The sequence below is a fragment of the Morus notabilis genome, unplaced genomic scaffold (assembly GCF_000414095.1).
Source record: "Morus notabilis unplaced genomic scaffold, ASM41409v2 Scaffold205, whole genome shotgun sequence".
In the NCBI taxonomy this organism is placed as follows: Eukaryota; Viridiplantae; Streptophyta; class Magnoliopsida; order Rosales; family Moraceae; genus Morus; species Morus notabilis.
Genome location: NW_010363285.1, coordinates 99,624 through 122,008, shown reverse-complemented (window position 1 = coordinate 122,008; position 22,385 = coordinate 99,624). Strand labels below are relative to the sequence as shown.

Genomic DNA, 22,385 nt, shown 5'->3' with positions numbered 1-22,385 from the left:
AGAATAGAAGTCTCGACCAAGGCATGCAGATTTCCTACAGGAAAAGAAAACATGGAAAGTTGGCCCTGAGTTTTATCTTTCGTACTTTGCTCATTTTGTTTGCAGTCAGTCAATAAATACATGGAGGCCACCATTGCTCATTAATAAGTATAGAAGCTCCAATGCCTCGCCGCAACAAGTACATTTACCAGAAACAAAAAAGAACAAGAATCGTTACAATCGGGAACAGCTCTTCATAAATTTTCATCATCCCTTCAATACATTTGGTAAGATAGCAAAAATGGCAGCAACAGAAACGGGATTAAATTACGAAATACCTTAAATAATAATTACTATACATTATCCTCGATATTATTGATGACTGCGTTTGATTAAGAAACACCCATGTCCAAAAAATTGGGTATGAAGCTTTCTATTTTTCCTATCTGTGGATAATTTTTGTCTGTGAGAACAATGGTCTTCCAAACAAATTTGACCGCGCGGAGTTGTGGGTGGCTTGAAGACCAAAACAAAAAAAACAAAAATCAGCCGCTTGTCGAGTCGTCTTCACTGTCTTCACTGTCATCACTGCATTTATATATTAAAAGAAAAAATTAAAGCAGCAGCAAGAAACATTTAAAAAAAAAAAAAAAAAAAAGAAAGAAAAGAGAAATCAAAGAATGAAGCAGCTGAGAACTTTCAATGCAATTATCATCTAGGTTGGCCATTTTAAATTCTGCAGACCATGAGTTAATACTATAGACTTGACAAACGTGTTGTTCTAAGAAATATACCTATGATCCGGAAACTTCGATAATCGTCTAGCATCCAAGCCTGTGATGAATTTTTGGGCAGCTTGGACATTTTCAGTACCTGCAAGGAAATTAACCAAAACTCTTTGTAGCAGTTCGCTCTTTGCTTTGAAGATTATAGCATTGAAGTTTGCATAAAATGTTAGTGGTCCAGTGAAATTTTTGAATGGTCAAAGTGATAGAGAGCTCATGCAAGTTACCCCCAGAAAATACCCTTAGACTGCAAATAGAAGAAAGAAACAAAGAGTAACAGAAACAGAAGAAATTACCCTTTGTCAGTTGGAAGATATGCAGAGCACATCTTTCAGCTGCAAGTCTCACGGGAGTACTTCCGTCCTTCAAACACTCACCAATTGCAGGACCAATGACATTAACATGGCCTGCAATGACTGAAGGATTTGCCTGCCATACAATTTGCAACAAATTAGAACCCTAGAAAATCCCTAATCCACTGTGCACTAAAGTTAACGTTACATACTTTAGCAACTGCTTTGAGAGAAGATAATGCCCGCCTTCTGACTTCACTGGATTCATCATGCAAAGCTGACACAAGGCACAAAATACTATCCAAATGTGTGGAAGTGTTGGATGGATCACTCTGAACTAGATGAAGTAGAAGCCTTCCAAATGCCTTAGTCGATGCGTCACGGAGAGGGAACTGCTTGGAAAGATAAAATTTGTCAACGATTGGCAAAATGTTATCATGAAATGTGTCTACATCTACATCAGGATTGAAATACCTTTTCATCTTTCAAGGTGCCTTTAAGATGGCTCAAAATAGATGGAAAAACTGTAGAAGTACAAATTGCAGATGGATTGTGCCTGAGCATTGATGAGACTGTGAGTACCGAACCATGCCTAGCAGACCAGCTAGGAGCGGACGTCAAATCGGAGAGTTCCTGAAGCAGCTCAGTTAGCTGAGCATCTTCCATGTGCTGCAATATTGTCAAAAAACAAAAAAAAACAAAAACAAAAAGGTCAACAATGACTTATATATATATATATATATATATAACAAGCATCACAAGCAAGGGATTTCGAAATGAGAATAGAAATTGATTTCACGAGCATCGGTTGAAAGAATAAAACACAAGTTCTAAATCAAAATTTTACATGTCCTTTTATAAGATTTCATCATTATGGATTTGTGTCGACGTTTGTATGTTGTCTTAAATTTTGATTCTTGTCCATTAATACAGTCCGTAAGATACCATCACAAGTAAAAGTAGTCATGCTAATTCTCTACAATAACAGCCAAAATAGAGAAGAAAAATAAACAAATGTAACATCATACCTGTGATGTAATACCCAATATGCTTGCAGCAGATATCCGAACCTGATCATCATCGTGATGAATCAAATCGTTCATATTAACATAGACACGAGTTCTGACAGCACTGCTAACACTCTTCCCAGCATGCTTCAGAACACCTTTCAAGGCAGACAAAATTGCCTCACGAACACCAGCATCTGACGCCTGAACAGTCAATCCCAGCACCTTAAGTAAAGTCATGTTAGAATCAATGCGCATCATGATGCAAAATAATAAATCACCTGCAAACTGGTTAGGAGGTCGCCCACTAAAGGGTCAATCCTGGTACTGAGAGCACTAAGCTTCCCAAGTGCAAGGGCAGCACTTGAACGTACGGTCCTGCACTCAGCAATGGTATTGATTGATCTTAATAAACGTATCATGACAATGGTTAGATCACTTGACGTATCATGACAATGTTACTTTATTCAAAAATTGCACATATGACTTTCACTATGTCAATACGTAACTATGACTTGGAGAAAAACCCCTGAGAGTTGAGAAGGAGACAAGCAAAATAAAATGTTAAACTAATGCCATCCAAAGTCCAAACCTAACCTTGTGCCATCCTGTAGACACTTAACAAATGTCGTTTGCAACTGAGGAAGAAATGGTTTCAGGGCCATCCCACCCTTCCTTATCATGATGGTTAAGGTAGATAGAATGGCACTCTTCACCTGCCAAGGGAACCGATCACCTATTATCCGAATTAGAGGCCTGTTGTCAAAACGAAATAAAGCCAAAATCAGATCCAAAAACATTGAAGATAGGAAGTCATAACAAGCATGAGAAACTCTCACGTAAGAGCTAGAACTTTGAAATCTACCAGATCCCAACATGAAAGAAAGCTGCCTTGGGTCATTAAAAAAGTAATATGATTACCTTTTATTATAGTGAAAATTAGTATGGATTTTGCCTTCCAGTTGTTTGGAAAAGAAATTGATATTTAATTTCTAGTACTTTATTGGCATCTCTTACATAGATTAATAAATAACATAATATGTAGGCACACACACATGTAGACTATCCAAAGAGGCATTTTCTGCATTTTCTCCTATCGACGAAAAAAAAAGGAGATATTATCCGATCACCATTTATATTAAAGTAAGAGGTATTATCTGATCACCTTTTATATTAAACTATATACGTCGCACTTCTATAACTTCCAGTGTTTCTGGGGGCAATAATAGATTTCTACAAGTTACAAGTTAAAAATGACACATGACAACTTTTAGTGTATATTCTACAATGTACAAAATTCAGTGGCACATACCCCGTAATTGGGATGACAAACTCTTTTAATGCTTGTTCACTAGTCACTTCAATCAGTTCTCCAAGACCAAGTGCTGACTGTTCTCTTAACTCAGCAGATCCACTTATCAGACCCTGTAGAGGAAAATACTAAAATGAGATCCAACTACACGAGCATTAGACAGATATACAATAGAGATACCACAATAAAGAATCGGGCCAATATCTTCCCTGATTCATAAAAAATATGCTCCTGAAAACTATTCTTGTAACGACTTAAACCAAAAAAGTTCACAACTAAGACCTTTCCTGTTGAACCTCACCAAGGATGAAAAGAACATGGTAGCAAGCAGAAAGACCAGGTATGAGAACTAAAACAAATGTAAATAATACAGAAACAGAAAACAAGACAGGAAGTTCTTATTGCATATAGTTTGAGACAAAAGGGTCAAAAGGTAAGGGAATACTTGTAGAAATATAGGAAGCAATGGCTGAAGTGCTTTCGGTAGACAAAATCCTGGTATGACAACTGGTCCTCCCTGTACGTTAAGAAACATGATGGTTGAGATTATCTTACTTACACACAGAAACACAGTCAAAATACTTAGCAGCAGAGTATCATTTTGAACCAAAACATCTAAAGTATATATAATTCAACTATTTTCCCACCTTCTTCTTCCTCCGTTCTTTATCTCTGGATGTAGATACAGCATCACGTACTAGTTTAATATATGTCGGGAGTACCTCCTTGGGAACAGAGCTTATAACTCTTGACAAAGCTTCCCAAGCAACCTGTTGTACAGAAAATAAAATACATATAAAAAGCATTTTTTTAATAAGAATGTAAAAGGCATTTATGTTTGAAACAAAACATGACTTGACTCATTCATGTACATACCGCAACAGTTGCTGAATCTGAATCACTAAGCAAGACAATTAGAGTGGATATCATGTTTGGAACCTCATCAACCAAATATAGTTTGCTATTCTTAAAAAAATATCCTATGAGATACGCCGAACTTCTTCTTATTGGAGCCTGAAAAAATAGGTAATAAAGAAAGTGAGGTGAATTAAGACAACTAACCCTGATTCTTAAATCAGGAAATGGAAAGTTAAAGCTCATAACGTAACTGAATCCAAATTGTAGAGTCGCAAGAACAGGTATCTTATTAGCAATTTAAAGGACTAAAAGGACACGCATTTTAGAAAAATCTCAAATGCAATCACCATGGACATAAATGACAGCTGAAAAAGGAGAGAGTACTTAGTCTATACTACCTGGCTATCACCAGTGGCTTTAAGAAGCTCCGGAATAAGAGATTCAACACCTTCCTCATCAATGACTAAGACCACAGTCTCTGCAGCCTCCCTTGCCAAATTTTGAACATCCTACAGTTTCCAAAGACCGTACAATCAAATGCCAAGGAATGGAATCAGCCCAAATAAGAGAAGCTGCAGAAAACATATGAAGGTCGAATTCTAGTTAAGTACCTTGTCATCACCAACCATTGCAGAAAGTAGAGCGGGAAGAACAATGCTAAGATGAGCATTTAGACCAGGTCCGGCAACCTCAGCTAAAGCACCAAGAGCATGTGCATTGAGGGCACTGAACATAACCAAAAATCAAATCAGGACCAGTAAAAAGCAAACTTAAAACAAACTAAACCTTGAGAAAGAAAACATACGAAAGGGGAAGATGGACCAGCTTGGGCAAAATATGGGGTAAAACAGCTGATGTCCTGACACTGAAACAGAGCCAAACACAAAACCCTTAGTCTTTGAGATCGAGATAACACATAAACACAGCAGGGGGGAATTGGGGTGTGCGGGAAAGAGATTTACGTGTAAATGGACACTTTACCTCAAGATTTGCTTCAGGCCATCAAGCGCAGTATCAGAAGTTTTATCATCCTCCAAAGCATGCAGAAGCGTTGGAACAATTTCATCAATGGCTTGCATTCCAGCACTCTGCATGGAGGCATTTTGATGTGTATTTTTAGTTAATAAAAGAAAGAATTAAAATCAAATAATCAAATTGATACAAGGGGGGGAAAAAAAAGCACCTTGTAGAGAGTGCTGAATGCCAAGCCTGCGGATTCTCGAACTTCTGGTGTGCTGTTATCAGATAAAAAAAATATAATTAACTTTGGAAAATGGAAAGTATATAAAATTTAGTAAATCACAATGAGATGCACGAAACCTATCACAAAGTGCTGTCCGAATAGTTGGGATGAGCTCATCCATGAAACTTAATAACTGACTTTTACCCGCACTCGCCATTACTTCACTCAAGCCAATGCATACACCCTGTAAGCGATGTGAAGAAGAAATAAAAAATAAAATAAAATAAAATAACATTATTTGTCATCATTTAAAAGGGCATGTACTTGCCCAAAAATAAAAATTCAGGAGTCAGGACCAAGTTGGATGAATACAATGTCAAAGTAAAAGTCCAATCTCTAGAAGGATAAGTTATTGAAATGTACACACACACACTTAAACTGGGTCTCATAAACTTTTATGGACCTCCAGTAACTTTTTCTATAGGAAACAAAAAATTCTCTAAGACGCAAAAAATCAGTAACAGAAAACTAAAGGAGAAGTCGTCAGAAATGCAAATACACAAAATAGCAATAATAAGCAACATAGTGTCCTTTTACTAGGAGAATATAACACGATATAAAAATCTCAATAAATGCAAAGGCCAAAAAGTTGTGATTAAAATAGAACTATACAAAGAATCAATAAAAAGTGAGGGGGGGGGGGCAAAAAAAAAAAAAGACACTAACTTGTCTTCTGCTAGTGTCAGAGTCCTTGAGCCCTTTGGATAAAATTGGTATGATCAAAGGAAGTACTCTTTCACCAAGCTTTCGGACAAGCTCACCAAGTGCTCGTCCAGCAACCTACATGAGCACTGGAATTAGAAAAAAGCGTAATGCAGACCTCATAATAATTAAGCCAGCAGAAGAAAACAAGTGCAAACCTGCCGCCTCTCAGATGATGATGATGCAAGAGAAGTGATTAACGTATTCATCAAGACTGGCATTATATCCTTCAGAGTCTTTGGTGTATTTGCAACTATGGTTTTCCAAACATGTAAGGCAGCCTGATAAAAGGTAAAAAAAACTTCAGTTATTGAATGTTGTGTATAAGCTTAGTATCCAAAAGAACGTGCTAATATCATGCATTGTGCCAAAGTTCTTCCTACCTGACGCACTGATATGCTGACATCAGTCCGAACCATATACAATGCCGCAAGGACCTCATCACGTCTATCCTTTCCAAGAACTTCAATGATAGCACGCCCATGTGCTTCTGTACTAGAACCTTCATCGTCACTGCCTCCCTCAAGTAGAGCTTTTCCAGAAGTTCCAGCAACCTGAATAGAATGTAAAACATGTAAATATAAATGGTAAAACACATACACAGATACATACAAGGACAGTCCCAGATGGGAAAACAAGATGTTGAAAGGCATTTACCTTGAATAAAAGATCACCTAACAGTTCCACGGAGCTTTGTCGAATACGCCAATTATCATTAAATATTCCATCCTCCACAGCTGGAAGGAGCAAAGGCAAAGACCTGAAGACAGAGGGAGGTAAAAAAAAGGTGATAACAGAACAAAACCCGAGATGAAATAATGGAAAGTACTGTGACCAAAATCCATGACTTGTCATTTGTCAACATCCGAGCTTTTAGTTTCTTACAGAAATAGCCAACTTCAATCCTCCATAACCAATTCAAAAATATTTTGACACACCCAAACCATGCCGGATTTGAAATATCCATTATCCATTCAAATCAGACAAATGTTTCGTCATACATGCTCCATACTAACCTAATGTTTCTGACACAACTCAGAATAAAATCTATCCATTCGAATACAATTTATAAGGAAAGAGGGGTTAAAAAAAGGTGATGGCTCAAGAACACATTGAATTCTCCAAGAAAAAGAACAAAAAGGATTAGTGTAAGAGGCTCACGTTGTCGCGTAATGTTCAACGAGGACATGCCCTGCACCCAGCGCTGCATCACGAACAGATTCATTCTCATCGGCAAGACCTGTAACAAGAATAAGTTAGTTTCAAAAGCACCAGAATTCTAATAACATAACATCTTCAATTCATAATAAAAAAAAATAAACTATTAAGAAAATACAATATTTACCATCTAAAATGGCAGGCAAGACCTGCTGCAAATATTTCTGAAATTGGGTGCCCAATGACCTTGGGAAATACTACAAAAATATTCAAACATAAAAGCATCAATTGAACTGATCCTCTGAAAAAACAAAATGTTCTACTACTTGTTAAAGTCACTGTCGTAGTGTTCACCTTGAAAAGTGTTAAATATCCATCACGTACAGATGCTCTTTGATGAGAACAGTTACGAATTATATCAGGAAGTAAATGCTCAAAGGACTCAGTTCCAAGGGCAGCCAAAACCTGGAAAATGATTGAACTCAAAGATATCATGAAAGACTACAGAATCCCACGGATGCCATAGTTTTATATATATATATATAAGAAACGAGTATTTTATTAATAATGAAAAAAAAAAAGAGCACCAGAGGATTAGGGGTCCTCAAACCAAACAAAACAGGCAAAACCAAAAGAATTACGCAAACAAAAACCACAAAAACTACAACAGGGACAACATAACTATAATAAAATTAAGTCCCATCCCCTTACGAGATCAAAATATGCAATAGTTATTTATACAAAAATTCTTAAATTTAACTCCATGTAAAGTGTAAACAATGGATACCTCAAATTAGAGTCGTGCAATATTGTGTGATTATCAATATTGATTAAGGGCAGATGTGAGCTACATGTACTAAGATAAGAGAATATAAACATGCTGACCTCACTCAACCCTTGGGCAGCTCCAGAACGCTCAACATTACTATTCTCAGATTTAAGCGTTTCTAATAACCATGGAACAAGATCTGGGAAGTTTTCTTCACCCATTCCACGTATAAGTGATCCAAGGGCTCTTGCTGCAACCGAACGAACTTCCGGAATCGGATCCACAAGGACCTGTTCTCATGAACATGGAGAATGAGAAGAGGCTCCAACAGGAAAAGAGGATGTGCACAAATCTACGGAGTGATACCTTTTTCACTTCAGGAAGAAGCAACCCTATGTATGGAATCATATCCTTTGGCTCTGTAACTAATGAACACATATTTCCAACTATCTGTGCTGCTCTCTTTTTGGTGTCAGCACTCCTCTCCCTTAGTCCCCTATGTACAATTGGTACTAACAGGGCGAGTGAAGGAGCATCGATCGAATTAACAAAAGTTGTCTGTAGCAAATCCATTGAGCATTTCAATACGACGGAAATAACAGAACTCAATATGACGGAAATAAGAGATTTGAGTCCATGAAGGTTACCTGCAGAAGAATATCAAGGGAGTATTTTGTGTAGTCATTGGGATCTGTAAGACCCATCAAAAGAGTGGGGACAAGGGAAGCTATTTCTGGATTCTTTATTACGCTCCCAACCTAGAATAGCACCAAGAAGAGGGGAAGATTTACAGAAGCAGCTTTAGAGAATATGAATAGTGAATAAACCACAAAAATTAAAACCTGTTGAAGTGCCATTTGCCCAGCTGATTGGACTTTAGGATGGGTATCTGTTAAGACCTGCGATTTATACAAAAAAATTTTATTAAAAAAGGGGAAAGAAAGAGAAAAAGAAGTTGAAGCATAAGATAATTAACATATCCAAGAAAGAAGACCAGACGATCCCAGTTTTAGTAGTACAGTAACAAATTCACGATTCACATATCAACACCTCAGTGAGTTTTGGTACAATCTTGGGGAGACACTGAGACAACTGCTCAGGAGCACAGTAAGCCATAGCACCAAGTAGTTGAACACTACTTTGTTTTGTTCGCCAAGCTTTATCTTCAAGACCCTGCAAAAATAAAGTAAATTTGTCATGCATATTGTAAACAAAAAAAAAAGGAGAGAGAAGAAGAGTAGTTTTTCATTGAGAAAAACATATATGCACTAATGGAGAAAAGAACAAAGACAACAAAGGAGAAAACAAAGAAGATAAAAGCATCTTTAAGGTGCTTAGAAGAAAAGGCCAATAATTAATCAAGACAAAACCGCATTTACATCCCAGAATACCAAACGCCTTGACCTTTACCATCAAACACTCCAATCACTCTATACTCGAATAAGAATAAGAAAAATAAAATAAAATAAAATAAAAATCTTGAGTTTCTCTACTTCCATGTAGTCCAAAGCAAGGAAATGACCATACTATTTCATAGGTTGTTTTCCATCTTATTCGTACTAAAACCAATCAACTTTTCCAGCACCAAAGGCTTGCAGTGAGCAGGGAAAGACCAAAGAAAACGTCTATGATCCAATAATTTGTGCCAAAGACTCCTAGCCATGGGATGATGGAGAAGGAGATGATCTATTGTTTCCCAATCTCCTTTGCGCATAATACACCCAGAAGGAGAGATGGACAGTCGACAAGTTTTCCTTTGAACACCATCAAAATTGTTTATTTTCCCATGAAAAACCAGCCAAGCAAATACATTGCCAGCAACACACCACGCCAAAGCACCTCCGCCCATTTAATTGATCTAAACTCTGCTAGATTTTCAACAAACAGTAATAAAACTCTGAGTGAGGGCCCAATGAAAGCCAGTCACCACTATCAGATTGCCTCACAAAATCCAGCCACTTTACAATGGAGAAATAAATGATTTTCAGTCCAATTATGAGTTTGACAGAATACCCAGCAATATGGGGACAGACAAAATAAGTCTGCGCCAAATCACATGTTTATCTTCTCTCAAGCCAGTAAAAACGTAAGCAATTTGACCTCACTGGGAACATTGGCACTCCAAATAAATAAGCTAGAGCAAATACAGACCAATTGAACAAAAGTTAATCTCCTATCCATAGAAGAAAAGTCATTCACTTCTCCAACCCTCAAATCTTTAGCTAACCTTTTCACCACAGGGCACCAAGAGGCTAACAAAAATGGGCATTTTCCCCCAAGAAAAGAACAATGTGCTAATAATCATTCTTTGCAACCACAACCAATCGTTAACCAAAAGGATCATTTTTAGCCCCAAAATGAAACGGGAAAATTTTAAGATTGTTACATTAAAATAAGAGTTAAATCCATGAATAGTCCCTGAACTTTTTTCTCCCTCTAGAATTAGTCCTTATAGTCAATTTAGTCTTGTGAAAAGTACCTGAACTCAAAAAGTGTCTCATAAATGGTCATTCTGTTAAATTTTGGACTTTGTCTCATAAAAGGTCTAAACTATCTTTTCTCTCTAAAAATAGTCTCTATGTTGAAAGTTATACTAAATTTAATCTCTAAACTAAAAGGAAAAAAAAAAAAAGATAAACCAAAATTAGTTCATTTGTTAAATAAATAGATAGAAAACATTAATTTTTTTTAACAGTGCCAATTACCCAATTTTTTTCCTTCCTTAAAAAAAAGGGAGTAGAACTAAGGAGGCGATTTCCACTGTGAGCTGGTGTAAACTTACGGTGCAACCAACCTTTTTTTTTTTTTTCAATCATAATAAGAGCCTTGTTCTTTAGACTTTAGAGCTTGGAAAAAGACGTTCTATTGCAAAAAGAAACATCAATTTCATTTTTGAGTTTTGCTGGTTGAGTTTGAGACAACAAGGCAACCTGGCAAAAATCTCTAATACCCATACATGTCTTTTTATCTAATTTAGGGCGCGTTTACCAAACCGTAAAGGAATGTAATGGGAAAGGTAATGGGATTGGAAAGGAAAGTAAAGGAATAAGATTAAGGATCATTGATTCCTTTTAAGTGTTTACTTAAATATTAGGTGGTGTAATGGGAAACAATCCCATTCGCTTTCTAGCGTTTACTAAAATTAGGAAAAGCAATATTATCAATGTATTCACTAAAAAGTCCTTTCTACACAATTACATAATCATTGACTATATAGTAATTCATTAAAGGTTAGATAAGTAAATTAGGCATTCATTCCCTTTGACAAGGAATCAATACCGAGGGAGATGTAAGGATTGACATTCCCTTTCCTCATTCCCTATATTGTGTGGGACCCACTAAATCTCCATTACCCATTTTGTAAGTAGACACATTATTAAAAGGGAAAGGGAATCACTCCTTACTTTCCCTTTCCCTTTGATGCAAAGTAAACATGCCCTTAACGTTTTCTATTTATTTATTTAACAAATGAACTAATTTTGGTTTATCTTTCTTTTTTTTAGTTTAGGGATTAAATTTAGTATAACTTTTAACATAGAGAATATTTTTAAAGAGAAAAGATAGTTTAGGGACTTTTATGAGACAAAGTTAACGGTTTCCATCTAAAATTAAATAGAGGGACCATTTATAAGATACTTTTGAGTTCAGGGACTATTCATGAGAACAACTTGACTCTAAGGACTAATTTTAGGGAGAGAGAAAGGTTCAGGGACTATTTATGGATTTAACTCTTAAATAACTTATCCTCAGCAAATTGAGGAAGAGAAAGATCAATTTCTGTCCCCTCACTAATGGCAAAACTTTTAATTAAGAGGGACTCTCAAGAATTGCTTGGTTGTCTATTCAAGACATTGACAACCAAAGTGAAAAGGGATGAAGATCAAGAATCTCCTTCCCTAAGACCCCGAAAACCCAAACTTGCCCCTAGGCTTACCATTCAAAAGCAAAGAAAGAAAAAAGGAAATGAACAGACAACCAAGCAATTCTGCATTTGTATATACACACATACACAAAAAGTAGAAGCTAAACACCTTTAGAAGGGATGGAAGGACCAACTTCACTCCCTGCGCACTAAGTTGAGACATCATTGCACGAGCAGCACACTCAGCAGCTTCTCGAACAGCAACAACTTGATCAGAAAAGGAAACAAGAAGTAATGGTAACATTTGAATTACATACCTACACAAAAATGCAGACAACAAGAGAGAGATGTCAGACATTATCCAATGAAGAAACTACTTTTGCGGCCTAAATAATTTCTACATACGGTTCAAACAAGCGTCCAAGTGTTTCACAGAGGCACTCAAATTCGAGCAAAGCTCCTTCACGGCATTTTGCAGAAGTCCTGGAATGAAAAAGATAAATAAAAATCGAACTCTTCCGAAAGAAATTCTATGTTCATCTTTCAAAAAAATGAGAATGATAAAGTTCTCATCAGCACAATGACAAACAAAAAGTAATGAAAAAAAAAAATCAAAAGCATCTTCTGACTCCCTCTCTTTTCTTCCATTTTGATATTAATGAAAAAGAGCAAGAATCATTCAAAAAAGAAAAAAAGAAAAAAAAAGAAAAAAAAGAAAGAAAGAAAAACATCCAATGCTCTCCCCATCTAGAAAAATTGACATAAAGGTGTAGTATCAGAGAAGTAGCTAATAACCATGATTTAATACATAAATTCACTAGAACAAAAGTTAATACAATATGAAATTCTTACCAAAAAAATTAAAAGGAAAAAAAATCTAGCTACAATTGAAGAATTTTGCAAATGCCTGCTTAAAACGGTGTAGGACAAACCTATCTGCAAGACCTTCTCGTAGTACAGCCACAATGTTGTACTTCTTCAAGCAAGGTATCCCAAATCCCTTGACTACTCCAGCAAGCCCAAAAGCTGCACCACGTCGTTCCCCATACTTTTCGCTCTTCATCAATTGATCCAACAGCCTGGAAACAAGAGCTGGTCCATCATCCTTATGCAAGAAAACAATATGTTAGATCCTCGAAATAAAGCTCAAAATATAGTAAAGAAGAAGAATAGGCAAGAGTTAAGGAAATTGCAGTTGGAGGGCCGGTTTTGGCCAATTTTGCACAAATGGCCAGTTACGATCACAAACATGTTTCCCAGATGTCACTTTGGGCAATGTGCATCAAATGCAGTACTTCTTTGAGTGATAGATGATAGAGAAGTTAATTCACCCTGGCCTAAATGACAAATAGATGAAAAAGAATACAAGTTTCTAAGCTGCTTCTGAGCTGTGCTGTACCTGCTTTGATTGCATTAATGGGGCAAGGCACGCAGAGACCGCTCGTTGTACAGCTTCCGACGGAGTGTTCAAAACATCTAACAACTTTTCCACAACAGTGTGGACTTTAGGATCATCCTGTTTCAAGAAAGATGTCCAAAAGAAAACAGAGGTGATGTCAAAAACGAATAAGAGGTTGAAAAAGAGAGGCTGAGAAAATAAATGAGGAAATCAATACCTTTGCCAAATGTTTTGCCAAAGCTCCAGTGAAAATAACAACACCCTCACGAACCAAATCATATTTCTCTTCATCCGATGCCTAAGAAAAAAGGAAAAAGAAACATCTATTTACATATGACATACGAGAGTGTACAATAAGTTTTGCATAATTAGAACAATTTACTCCACCCAATACCTATTTAACATAAGATTGTTCTTCAATCAGATGAAGAGAAGGAGCTCTGATAGGTATCATTGGCAAGTTGGCAAAAGCATATAGCCATATACTGGCAGGGAAGGAGGATTACCTTTTTGTTCAAGTAGTTCTCAAAGATGGGAAATAACAAGGAAACATTTTCTCTGCCATGCTTGTCGATAATCATGATACCAGCATTAATCATTCTTCCTCGAACATCTGCATTAGGATCTGCCTGCACATTCAGAAGCAGTAAATAGTAATGACACCGCTTTTCGTGTTTTTTAAGGGATGGACTAAAAAGTGAATAATAAAGATAGATTCTTAAATAGAATATTTAATAAAAAAAGAACAACCACTTCATTAATAGAGGATAGAATGTAAAAGCACAGTTAGATCCTACCAGTGCTCGTGAAATCAAAAATGTCATGACAACCGGAAGGTCTTTTGTCCTCAATACATCAGCAGCAGAATGTAATGCCAAAGCAACTCCTTGTCGGCCTAGCCAACCAGCATCAAGATTGTCCTCGATGAAACCAGCATCATGGATGTACAAAGAAAATAAAGTGGACAGAGATTCCTACAAATACAAAAAAGTTATTTAACAAAAGTAAATGGCTGTGACAATCAAAAGTTTGATAAATTAGACTCACCTGTATGGTATCGGGACATTCATCCAAAGCAGCAGCTAATGCCTCCGCAGCAGCCAACCTTACATTGTAATTAATGTGGGAAAGAGCTTTAAAAAGTCCCGAATAATCAGTTTCAAAATCATAGCCATAACGATCCCATAAATCTTCAGCTGCTTCAGCAACTGACTGGAGAAATAACAAAAAAATGATTAATAATACAATCATTATAAAAGAAAGAATCTGTATCAGAAATACAAAATAAAGAATGCTGTTCAAAATCAGAAATAGAACATTCTCATAACAGATTAAAGAAAACACCAAGCATAAGAAAAAAGAATGCAACATATCTCGTAGAGGTACTTCGCTGACTGGCAAACTAGCAGCAGTGCAATAGATCTAGCATGATTTACATTTATGGAAGATAGTTAGCAAGCCCAACCTTTTGTGGATCGTGCAATGCAATCCAAATGCTTGTAGCAATCTCAACATTTTGCGGAAGAGATCGGCTAGACACAGCAGGGACACACTTTACGGCATTCAAGCAGGCCATTCTTACATGAACATCTTTTGTGTAAACTCCATATAGAGCCTGCCAAAAAGCATGTGACGATGAATGTCTACAATAAAAGAACACCATATATTGCGACTAGATGAGAAGTTTAGTTAACTTACAGGTGCCACTTCATCTGGTTGCAGACCTAAACATAACTCATTCAGTGCAGGGCCAATAGATGCTTGATAACCTGGGACGACACCAAGAACATGATAAAGGACCTGAAAAACAAGGAGAAAATAAGTAAAAGAGAAACAATAGAAGAACAATAAGCTGAGGGAAAAAAAAAAAAAAAAAACATGGCACAATAGAATTTTCTTGCAGAAAGGAAGTTCAAATCTTTAACTGATAGCATCCGAAGCCTGGGAAGGGGCAAAAGGGGATCCATGTGCATGTAAAGAATACGAAGCACATCATCATGGAGGCTTGTCTTCTTAGAGGACAACAGGATTTGCTCCATTATCTGACAGAAAAGTACGGCAGAAAAATTAGAAAACAGAGTCACTATACAAATGGATTTTTTTCCTTTTGATAAGAAACGAAAAATTTTATTGAAAGAATAAAGAAACAAAAAGAGTACACAAAAACTTACCGGGAAGACAAAAGTAAAGGAATCTACAGGTAGAGCTCCTGATTTACAGGATACAGAAAGGCCACTAACAATTCTCTCAAAAAGACCTAAAGAAGGTATTTCATTTTCTTCCCCTTCACCACTGGAAGAAATCAGATCGAACTGAACCCTAACTTCATCAGTTGCAATCAAGCGTAAAGCAGTGGCAATGTCGAGGGCCCAATTACAAAGAGGTGCAACGATGCATCTTGAGAGCTTGACCATGGTTTCATAGGCCACATCACCTACTATAGGTGACCTTAACAGTGGGTCAACAAACTTGAACTGGTACAAGATGAAAGAGAAGAGTCTCAATTTAAAATCTAGCAGATAAACAATATAGAAATATGTGTTTGCACGCATGCATGTGTGAGATACAGCAATCATGAGTAAATGGATTAGGAAACAAACCAGAGAAGATAGCTGACTATGCGCAAAAATTGGATTTGCAACAGCCACCTCTCCAAGAGTCCTAAGAATCAGAGACAACTTCTTTTGAATTTCCCATACTCTCTCACGAATAGATGCTTCCTCCTTAAGTAGTAATTCCCGTGCCTCCTCCTTTGCAGTCTTTGCTTTGTCTAAAGATCAAGATAAATACTTGGCGTGAGAAAAAATTTTACCCCGAACAAAAGAAAAATGCAAAGAATACATGCCAGGTTTCTTAGTTGACTTCATAGGTTCCCTTTTTCCAACACCGCTAGCGTCTCTACCAGCTTGTTCTCTTTTCACAGAATGATTGGAAACAACATTGCCCTGGAGTTAAATACCAGTGCATTAGAAATGAATGATAAAAAAACAATAATTGATCATAATTATAATAATAAAATGAAGGCAACGAAATAAACAACTCCATCAATGAATAAATGAAATACATGAAAACAATAATAGATAAATGGTAAAAGCTACAAGAATTTCCAATAAAAGTAAAATAATAATAATAATAATAATAATAATAAAGAAATAATTCCAGAATTACCGCATCATCTTCATCATCATACATCCGGAAGCGGCCCTTGGCTTGCTTTACGTTCTTAGTAGCAACAGACTCTGCAACGTAAACACCTTGCTCATTGGAAAGCACACCTTCAGGAGTGCGGAAAATCTGAAACAAAGTAAAATAAGTGGTTCCAAATTAAATAATTTAGGGAAATATGAAGGTAATGTGCAAATCGTAATAAATAAAAAATGGAGCAACATTCCAAGAACATCTTAATAATTCCGCCATCAACATCGAGTTAAAAAGTCTGAAAAAGTTCATGAATTTGCATAGAAGATAAGTCCACTGTTAAATCAAGAAGATATGCCAAATAATTTACCCGAATTTCATCCTCTGTAAGTGTATCATGTGAAAATCTGTCTGGAAGACTTGTCAAGTGCTGGCATAGTCATACAGTTCCAGTCAGCATAACTCAAATCTAACCCTATAGGCCTAATTAACCGAAAACCAATCTAAATATGAGGTATGCAAGTCATTGTGCACTTAACCTTCTCAAACTCTAAATAAGTTTCTCTTGGTGATATGGACATCAAAGTGGAAAATGATGAAATTGCTGCTTGTTGTTCAAGTGGATTAGCACTCATCAACCCCGTTGGTCCAAGTAGGCCCTGATGTAGACACCAAGGATAAATTTATATTATTCTTCAATCACAAAATATCATTGCCATACCACAAAATACAATCAATTACGGAATTCCAACACAAAAGAATGAGTATAATTTACAATCCATTTATCACCAATAAGCAAAAATGCAAGTAAAATACACTCCCCCTAAAATGCAGAACTCCTTAAAAGAAAGGAGCCATTCAGCAACTACTGAGTTTACCTTGCACAAATTCTCCACATCAGCTGATATAATAGCAATGACATCAAAACCACATGCTTGAGAGCATTTACATAGTCTCTGAAAACAAAAAAACAAAAAAAAAGTCTATAACATTAGCCACAAAAAGGTCAAGGCCTGAATACTATAACAGCTGAAATATGACATACATCGTGACATGCGCACAAATAGAAGAAAATCCTTCAATGTCTAGTCAAGATATTATTATCAGGAAAAAAAATACAGAGAAAATATTGACAAATATAGTTCTTCACACGTGAATTTGGCATTTTGTGAGGATTATCTCAGCGCACTTGATGAAGAGTAACAGTAAAAAACAGCATAGATTCTTCAATGGCACCTAACTAGGAGCTTTCTCCTTGATAAAATATATTACTTAATTTAAAACAAAATACAATTTCCTGCTTTCAAATTGAAGATGAGAAAAGCAAAACTTCAACACAGAAAAAACTAAAACTAAAACCAAAGCATAACCATTTTCATCTAGTCTGTAGATCAGTAATTACCCTCCAAATTGCATCCCTTTTTGCAGTGCCAACTATGTATGGATGATGTGCACAGAGCATCACTTGCATAGATGTACTTGGATTTACAGCAAGAGCCGCTGATGATATCACAACTAAAGCCTTTACTGAAACCTCAATAGATGGAAGAAAAGGCGCTTGAGTGTCCAATGAATTATCTGTGTCACTACAGAAATACAGATTTAGATCTCCAGACAGAGGAACGTAATAGAAAGATGAAAAAACACGTATCAGAAAACTACAGAACCCTCACATGTAAAATAATGGAAAAAAATAAAGGGGTGGAAAAAGTATCTATTTCTTCATAAACAGAAATTTAATACTAGAAAAAGTAGAAAGCATATAAAAGAGGAGAATGACAAGAAGTTCACTAAACAATGGAAAATACCCAGACTACAACATTCTTCCAGTTTAACAAAATAAAAAACAGAAAAAAACATAAAAATGTCCACTGTTTAGAAGTCAAACGATCTCCTGCTGTAGCAAAAGGGACTCCTTTTTAGAGTTAGTCAGCCTTCTACATTTATTCAGTTATTTATTTTTGTTTCAGGGTTAGCCGTTGCTGTATCAAAACGTTCATCATTCCTTTCCAATCTGAACAAATCTTCAAACCAATTTAGAAAACCTTTTTTAATGTCACAAGTTGTTCTATAGATATTTTTTGTCTCCAGTCTAAGACATCCAAAAACTATCCACTACCAAGCACTGCAAAGTTCAAAAATGTGCAAGACAAGACTCCATCTCCTCTTCAAAGTAGAAGTTATAAATACACAATTCTGTTTACTCATAAAAAACCCCTAGAGAAAGGAGAGAGAAATTAATCTAGCAGCGCAACCTGATATTAAGAAAAAGAGAGAAAGAGAGAGAGAAGAATCTGATGAATAAGAAGAAAGCGGCAAAACTAGAGAGAGAGAGCGAGAGAGAGAGAAGAAAACTGATGAAAAAGAAGAAAGCAGCAAAACTAAGGTGTACCTTGTTTTTGAAATATAGAGCTTCTCCGCAGCAAGAGACAAATAATTTATCAATTCGAGTAGTAGAGTTTCAGTTAACTGCGGAGCAGAAGCAATTATCTTTTTCGTAGCATCATAAGACCTTCTTCGAATTTCCCAACACGGGCGGCATACTAAAAATATTATGAGCTGCAGCATAACAACAATTACTTAGTACTAAATTTAAATTTCTTGAACGAAGGAAAAAACAATCCAAGTGCAAACAAATTTACCTGTAAGAGCAATCTTATAGAAAAGGTATCTAATATCCTGCATAATGAAGTGGCAACAACTTGAACGGTCACTACCAACTTTTCTTCATAAAGTAACAAAACGATGGATATATGCATTGTCCAAAAAAAAAAAAAAAATTATACTACCTATGCAAATGTTCCACCACCAGCATCTCAAGAAGATCAATACACGCCATGCAATCTTCAATTGATAATTTTGAGGCCTGCAGTACCAGTTCTCAGCTTCTTTATCATGGGAAGAAAGGGAAAAAGCACAGACAAAAAGCAAAACAATTTCAAATGACAGAATTTTTAAATGGCTACCATATTTATTGGTACAAGAGAAGGCTCGTTTTGAGATACCAAAGACCAGATCTTTTCCTTCATAATAGTCTCCTCTGAGAGAGGGGGGGCAAAAAAAGTGTAAGGGGGATAAATGAACTTAATTACATGAAAGAGTGGCAGGGAAAGCAACAAAACTGAGACAGCTAATGGATATGTACTGTCATATAAATAACCTAAGCATTAAAAAACAAAGATGAAAAAACTAAAGATAATAAGCACCTGCTTTTATGTCAACAGCTGCTATTTTTCCAACTATAAGCAAGGCATATATGCCATCCAAACGTTGAACTGCCTTTGTAAAACCAATTTTCACAAGTTGGACGAGAGGCACCAGTAATGATGACACCTGCAAATTTGCAACGCCACAATTAGTGAAAGGGAGCCAAAACAAAAACAAGCTGAAAGATGCACAGCCAATCAAAACTCAATCTGCCAACTTACTCGTAAAACAGCATCAGCATTTTTGCATATGGCTCGTATACACCGAAGATGCCCCCTTCTTAAAGCTTCCTTCTCCTTAAGGCCAGAAGCAATGAATGCAACAACATCGGGTTGGACCACATCAGCAGATCGTGCTGCCCAAGATCCCAAAGCTGACAGAACTGCCAGCTTAACCTCCTCATTGCCTTGAAAAACACCCAACATCAAATTAGAACAATAACACACGATACTCAAAAGAAAGTAATATTGAGAAGGAATCTGAGAAAGACGAAATGAAGACATTCAAATATATCCCCAGAAAGAAGTTAAAAGTAGATGCACAAGAGAGGGATAAAACACTGAAAGGTAACAAGTTACCATCATCCTTGTAGCAAGATAGAAGGAAGCTGCATATTGTTCGTGACAGGCTATTGAGGTGTTTCCCATCCGGAGCATTAGACAACTCTTGCAGTGCATTGATCATGCCAATTCTCTGGTAAGGTAATGCAAGTCTTCCTTCTGAGCCTGTTAAATCGATATCTTGACTTAAGAGTAGCTCAGCTAAAGATTTAAATGCTCAAGCTGAAAACACATTGAAAGGCATACCCTAAAGAAAACATGAAGACCGGGCATAACCCTACAGACATGAAGACAAATAACCCAAGTACTGACACATAACCACAAGAGAAACCTTTTTGCTTTTTCTTTTCTTTTCTTTAAAAATAAATACGAAAAAGAATCAGAAAGCACACTCCATACCGCCAATTACAGCTTTTACAGCATTAAACATTGCCTCTAAAGCATCTGGGTTACTTGACTTTTTGCTCAAACAGCTTACTATTGCCAATGCTTCTATCCTTCTGTCTTCATCAGCATGCCGAGCCTGAGGCAATGCCACTGAAAGAATTTCAAGAGCATACTTGCTCAAATCCAGATTGACCGATCTCAAAAGAATTCCTACTGACTCCAATACAATCTCAGGGTTCCGCTTCAGCATTTTAACAGCAGCTGGAACCACAATACTTTGAAAATCCTCATGTGACATATGCTTAAAAAGGGGTTGAAATGCTTCACTAAGACCCTTTGCAGGCTTCTCTCTCGAACTTAGAACTGCTTTAACGTATATATCAAGAAACGTTGGCTGTGAACAAAAAACCAACATTAACTACTCGACTTTGATGGCCCAGTAAAGCCAAAAATGAGTTATTTAAACATAAGCCTTTCAACCCCCCGATACAATTAGTAATGCACCAACATGAACACAAACAAGGATACGGGCATGGACTGTCTTAGATTTTCGCTTCATAACTGTTTCCCATAAATGAAGTGAAGAACAATGTAAGTATACACCTCTTACCTTGCCCTGTTCAAATAAAGAAGGTGCTTTACTTGAGGTACTGGAGAACTCCATTAATAACCATACCAACTCGTGACTATCTTTGTATGGGATCCGCCCATCCTTTAATTCCTCTATGTAAATTTTGTATATATCCGGTGACTGAAAAATGTAATGTTTTTTGGCATGAGGAAACTGAAATTTACTCGTGAATCCATAAATATACTACATACTATTATCAACTATCTGAACGGGTAAAAAAGGCTAAACCTGAGAAAATAACAGAAAAAACGCCTGCTTGCAGGCCTTTCGCTCGCGCACAGATCGTTGGGTAACGATATGAAGTAACGACGCCTGTACTGTGGCTAATCTACAACAAGCACTCTTCGAAACTGTGGCGAACTGACTCTTACTAAGCAAGAAACACGACCACTGAAGAAGTCTGAAGCAGCCAACGAATGACTGGACCTTCGCTTGCTTCTCCATTGCCTGAACAAGCGCCGCCGCGAAGCTTTTCATGAAGATAGTCTCACCTAGTACGTTCGTAATCACGTCATTAACGGCACTTCTCGAACCTCGGTCATCGTAAATATACAACGTCTTGAATACTATATCCACTAACAATGAAGCCAATTCCGCATTCATTTCTGCATAATTCGACAAATTCAGAGCCAAAAATAAAGGTTACAGAATCAAAGATTCCATTTCTCCACCACTTTTTCTCATTTCAAATGCAAATCGGCAAACTTTTTACGGTTAATCGCAAATTTTATTCCGCGAATTACGATTCTTGATTTTAGGTTAAGAAGAGATTGGAGGAACCTGAATTGACGAGAATTGGAGGGATTTCGTCGCGGAAAATCCGAAGACGCTTCTTGGTGGAGGAGGTGGAGACCAACCCGGCGATCGAGGCGAGAGACTCCGATGGGTCGGCCATTGTTGAAGAGAGAGATTTCGATGGGGGAGACGAGCTCAGATGAACCTTCGACGATGGAAGAAAAAATGGTTACTAGGGTTTTAGGAGCAGCTGAGAAACTAGACTGTGACAGAGAAAGTCTTGAGGGGAATATCAATATATGCTTTGCTCTTTTTGGTTTTTGCACAGAGAGAGAGAGAGAGGGAGAGAGGGAGAGAGGG

General features: G+C 36.8%; 1 protein-coding gene across 1 annotated transcript; it reads right to left on the bottom strand.

The window, feature by feature from the left end:
* Positions 1 to 146: 146 nt before the first annotated feature.
* Positions 147 to 22,326, bottom strand: LOC21407209 (protein ILITYHIA). The gene is made up of 60 exons (XM_024169382.1): positions 22,071 to 22,326; positions 21,519 to 21,895; positions 21,270 to 21,410; positions 20,672 to 21,053; positions 20,291 to 20,437; positions 19,934 to 20,118; positions 19,712 to 19,838; positions 19,472 to 19,545; positions 19,295 to 19,371; positions 19,148 to 19,184; positions 18,898 to 19,064; positions 17,908 to 18,091; positions 17,384 to 17,461; positions 17,045 to 17,164; positions 16,876 to 16,935; positions 16,536 to 16,661; positions 16,213 to 16,312; positions 15,968 to 16,137; positions 15,539 to 15,841; positions 15,293 to 15,409; positions 15,066 to 15,167; positions 14,833 to 14,982; positions 14,415 to 14,579; positions 14,165 to 14,341; positions 13,874 to 13,996; positions 13,585 to 13,665; positions 13,368 to 13,484; positions 12,901 to 13,073; positions 12,374 to 12,451; positions 12,138 to 12,285; positions 9,157 to 9,279; positions 8,949 to 9,005; positions 8,754 to 8,864; positions 8,473 to 8,664; positions 8,223 to 8,396; positions 7,692 to 7,802; positions 7,525 to 7,594; positions 7,341 to 7,419; positions 6,837 to 6,939; positions 6,563 to 6,733; positions 6,338 to 6,460; positions 6,144 to 6,257; positions 5,555 to 5,661; positions 5,418 to 5,469; positions 5,216 to 5,322; positions 5,040 to 5,099; positions 4,846 to 4,960; positions 4,633 to 4,743; positions 4,253 to 4,390; positions 4,024 to 4,146; positions 3,822 to 3,893; positions 3,377 to 3,489; positions 2,662 to 2,820; positions 2,346 to 2,442; positions 2,086 to 2,268; positions 1,532 to 1,726; positions 1,270 to 1,449; positions 1,061 to 1,193; positions 774 to 852; positions 147 to 567 (listed from the first exon to the last, which is right to left on the bottom strand). The coding sequence occupies exons 1-60, from the start codon at positions 22,183 to 22,185 to the stop codon at positions 525 to 527; spliced, it is 7,896 nt and encodes a 2,631-aa protein (XP_024025150.1). The 5' UTR covers positions 22,186 to 22,326; the 3' UTR covers positions 147 to 524.
* Positions 22,327 to 22,385: the final 59 nt, after the last annotated feature.